Raw genomic sequence first — 3,637 nt, 5'->3', positions numbered from 1 at the left:
TAGTACCTAAGATTATCCGATGATTAGTTTTGGAGAAAGAATCGACACTGACACCCCATTATACAAAATAGTACTGGGAGAATAAGCTCTCATTATGTGAAAGTAATTGCCATCACAATTAGTTATCATAAATGAAATCGAACCATACTTATTGCACTAAAAATCTAAACATGCCAAATGGCCATCGGAAAAGAAAACCCTGGTTTGCACCGGAAGTCGCACAACACAGATTGCGGGAATTATGAAAGCCGACTCCCCTAACACTGATTTGTGACAGCGAAATTGTTCACAAAAAAACATTAGAATAGTCATCGATAAAAAAAACATGGGAGACGAAAGCGACGAAGGAGCGTCCGTAGATCTAGAAGTTGAACAGGTAACTAACCTTCTAACTAACTTTCTAAAAAAATATACGACCAGCGTAGCCTAGCTACATTTTCATGTAAATATTTAGGTGTAGGCTCGATGATCTGCATGTAACTTAGGACTCGATTGGGTCTGTTTTTACCTCCATGATTGGGTATACAAACATCTAACAGTAACAGATGAGCCTGCGCACAAGGTAGCCTGTATGCATGATCCTTCTATACAAAATTTACTCCTGCTATTAAAACAATGTGGAGATCCCAATATTACAAATAGTTCAAGATCTTGATCCACCTAGTGTTTAATAAGCCAAGGATGTCCAAGGATGTTAAGCTGTCCATATCAAGTGAGATCATTTTCTCAGACATTCACTCACTGGCATGGATTTCCAACGATATAGCCTGACTTGTAATGTTGCTTCAAAGGCAATATGATATAATATATATTCTATCAATATAGCCTAATATTGATAGAATGGGTAACAGATACCCCATAAAACAACTTTCATCATTCTTTATCACCAGAGGTTTGTCAACTCGTAAACCTACCTTTCTTAAATTTTGCTGTTTAAGTAGTCTTCACTCCATGCAGTACATGTTTTATCAAAGATCCTACGGTAAACCAGGTGATGTTTTACGACAAAATGCACAAGTCCTGTTAACCAAATTCTGTACTATTTGTTAACATTATAAAACACATCACCTCATCGGTGGTCAGGAAAGTGTGAATCCATTTCAGGATGTCACTTGATATTATTTAATATATTTTAATAATAATTTTTTGATACAGAGGCTGAAAGCTGCAGTCCATTACACTGTTGGCAAAATATGCAACAACTTAGAAGAAGAATTGGAAATTACATTTTCAAAACATGTCATTGCAGTCATTTCTGAAGCTACCTTCAAACAAACAGGTAAGTCAGATTTGTCATCGTTGTGGAGAAATGACATATGTGGAAAATACTTTTCTGCCTATCATAGAGAGGAAGTATAACCATAGGGCAGGGGTATTGCTGGAACCTCAGAACCTGGTCATGGCAACACTGTCTATACTGTGTCATTTCGCTGTTTTTAGGATTATTAAGAACCCTTTCAATCACTTCAAATATTGTTGCTTTTACATTATACTTGATAAAGTTTCTTCTCATTTCTTGCAGATTGTTTTGCAAAAGACTTGGAAAACTTTTGCCAGTGAGTAATTAAGTTTACCAATCCAAATTGTAGATGATATAAAAAGGATAATGATACAAATTTCTATGAGAATTGTACCAGCAATGTTACATTTTAACTGAATAATATTACTAACAGTCCAACACCAGTAAGAAAAACATTTCCATATGTGGACCACAAATAAAAACAATAAAAACAATAACTGGTAGGGTCATCTCTTGACCAATGAAGTGAGTAATATGTAACCTTAACAAATCAAGCTGTTTCAGAACATTTCATGTGTTTTCATTTTCAGACATGCGAAGAGAAAAGCAATAAATGCCGATGATGTTAAGCTCTTAGCCAGAAGAAGTGGATCCCTGGTAAATCTGTTCTCTTTAATCTCCATACGATAATTCAAACTGAGGCTCAGTTTCACCCACCCTCTATCCTTTCCCATCATATGAACACTCTAATCCACTGCAACCCTAGCGGGAATATATATCTTACCCCTCAAATGTTGGATCTTAACCCTCCCCCTCCCAGCTTTACCCATGCCCTCCTCTCCCAATGCCTCCACATTCCCTCTCCCTCCCCCCCCTAAACATCTGTAATCTTTTACACATGTATCTCAACTACAACTATTTACCTGTTAACAGCCCACTGGACATCTCTTTCTTCTTTTGTGATATAAACAGTCCAACACCAGTAAGAAAAACATTTTGTATAAGTGGACCCCAAAGTACACCATTTACCAACTAGCCAATGGATCACCAATGAATTTTGAGGGCTAACAGTCTTAATCTCCATTTATCTGCATCAAACATCATTTTGGATCACAAACAGGTCTTCCACATATTATAGTGATCTATTTTTTCAGGCCAAGCATATCAGTAAAGTTCACAAAAGGCTGAAAGAGAATGACGAAACTCAGAAGAAAAAGAAAAGCAACAAGAAGGCAAAGACTTCCCATCGTCCCGTTGAATGAGACCCGACTCTGGTCTTTACTTCTACGTCATCATCGGTCCGACGGTTTGACCGGTAGCTAGACGATGTGAGACTCGCTTGGAACGATGAAAATATTCCACACTGTTGTGTCATGAAACAAAAAAAACTCAGTTCAATCCCTTGTTGAGCACTCAGGTTTATACAGCAGTTTGAAGTCTGCTAACTTTTGGGCTTTTTTAAGCTGCTGTTAGGCAAGATAAAAGGAAGAATTTTGTCTTTCAGTAGGTGATCTGTGATGTTATCATAGCAAATCAGTATTCAACGTTCAGTGACAAGTTGTTTTCTATTTTGGAAGCCTTTTTCTTCTTTTGCATTGGAAAGGTATATTTGGAACAGGTTGCTAAGCAATTAATTGTGCCATGATTTAATGGCTTCTCGGAGATGCAAATCTTTTTTCAATGTTCATTTTTGGAAAGGGTCGGGGACGGTTTGTTTCGTTTTTGTTTTATTCTTGAGCAAATTCCAACATTTTTTTTTTTTATTCTTATCTCATCCCATCCCTAACAAACCAACAGTTACATTTTCATTATAAAACATGCTAGTTAGGGGTGGTGATGTTATTTGTAAGTTTACAATAACCATATAAAATAGTTTTCATTACCTTCTTTTTAATGAATTTAATTCTTTGAAAACTTCAGGTTAAGGATATATCACTTTCAGCATTGAACATTCATCAGATGTCCTTGAAATAAAAATTCTAGAGATGTTTCAGAAACAAAAAACGTTTTCCCTTCTTTCCTTTATAAGTTTTTAATATTGTACTAAGAACTGTCTCCAGGGTTTGCAGCCAGGATGATGAAAAGGGTGCGACTGCAGAGATTAGATACTGTGAAGAGGTGTCCCAAATGATGTGGGATCATGGGACTGCCCCCTTCTATTAAACACACCATATCAACATATTGGGGACTGTGTATTCATTTCAATACACATAATGGCAGGGGTAAATGGTGTAAACACAAAGTACCTCAGATATGTATAACACATGGCAATAACAGAAGGGACAGCCCCCTCTTCACCCATCCCGCCCCCCCCCCCTGGGGGACAACTCTCCCAAATCCCCCTCTGTAGAGTCAGTCATTCAGCCGGAATCGTCTCGTTTGAAATTGAAAGAATTA

At 37.2% G+C, this 3,637-nt stretch overlaps 1 protein-coding gene across 1 annotated transcript; it reads left to right on the top strand.

Annotated features, from left to right (window-relative positions):
* The first annotated feature begins 83 nt into the window (after positions 1-83).
* LOC139980522 (centromere protein S-like) lies at positions 84-3,246 on the top strand. Its single transcript, XM_071992217.1, has 5 exons — positions 84-376; positions 1,156-1,279; positions 1,523-1,556; positions 1,831-1,897; positions 2,395-3,246. The coding sequence occupies exons 1-5, from the start codon at positions 326-328 to the stop codon at positions 2,500-2,502; spliced, it is 384 nt and encodes a 127-aa protein (XP_071848318.1). The 5' UTR covers positions 84-325; the 3' UTR covers positions 2,503-3,246.
* Positions 3,247-3,637: the final 391 nt, after the last annotated feature.

The sequence above is a fragment of the Apostichopus japonicus genome, chromosome 15 (assembly GCF_037975245.1).
Source record: "Apostichopus japonicus isolate 1M-3 chromosome 15, ASM3797524v1, whole genome shotgun sequence".
NCBI lineage: Eukaryota > Metazoa > Echinodermata > Holothuroidea > Aspidochirotida > Stichopodidae > Apostichopus > Apostichopus japonicus.
Note: the sequence above shows the minus strand (reverse complement) of the source record. Positions and strands in the feature narration are given on the sequence as shown.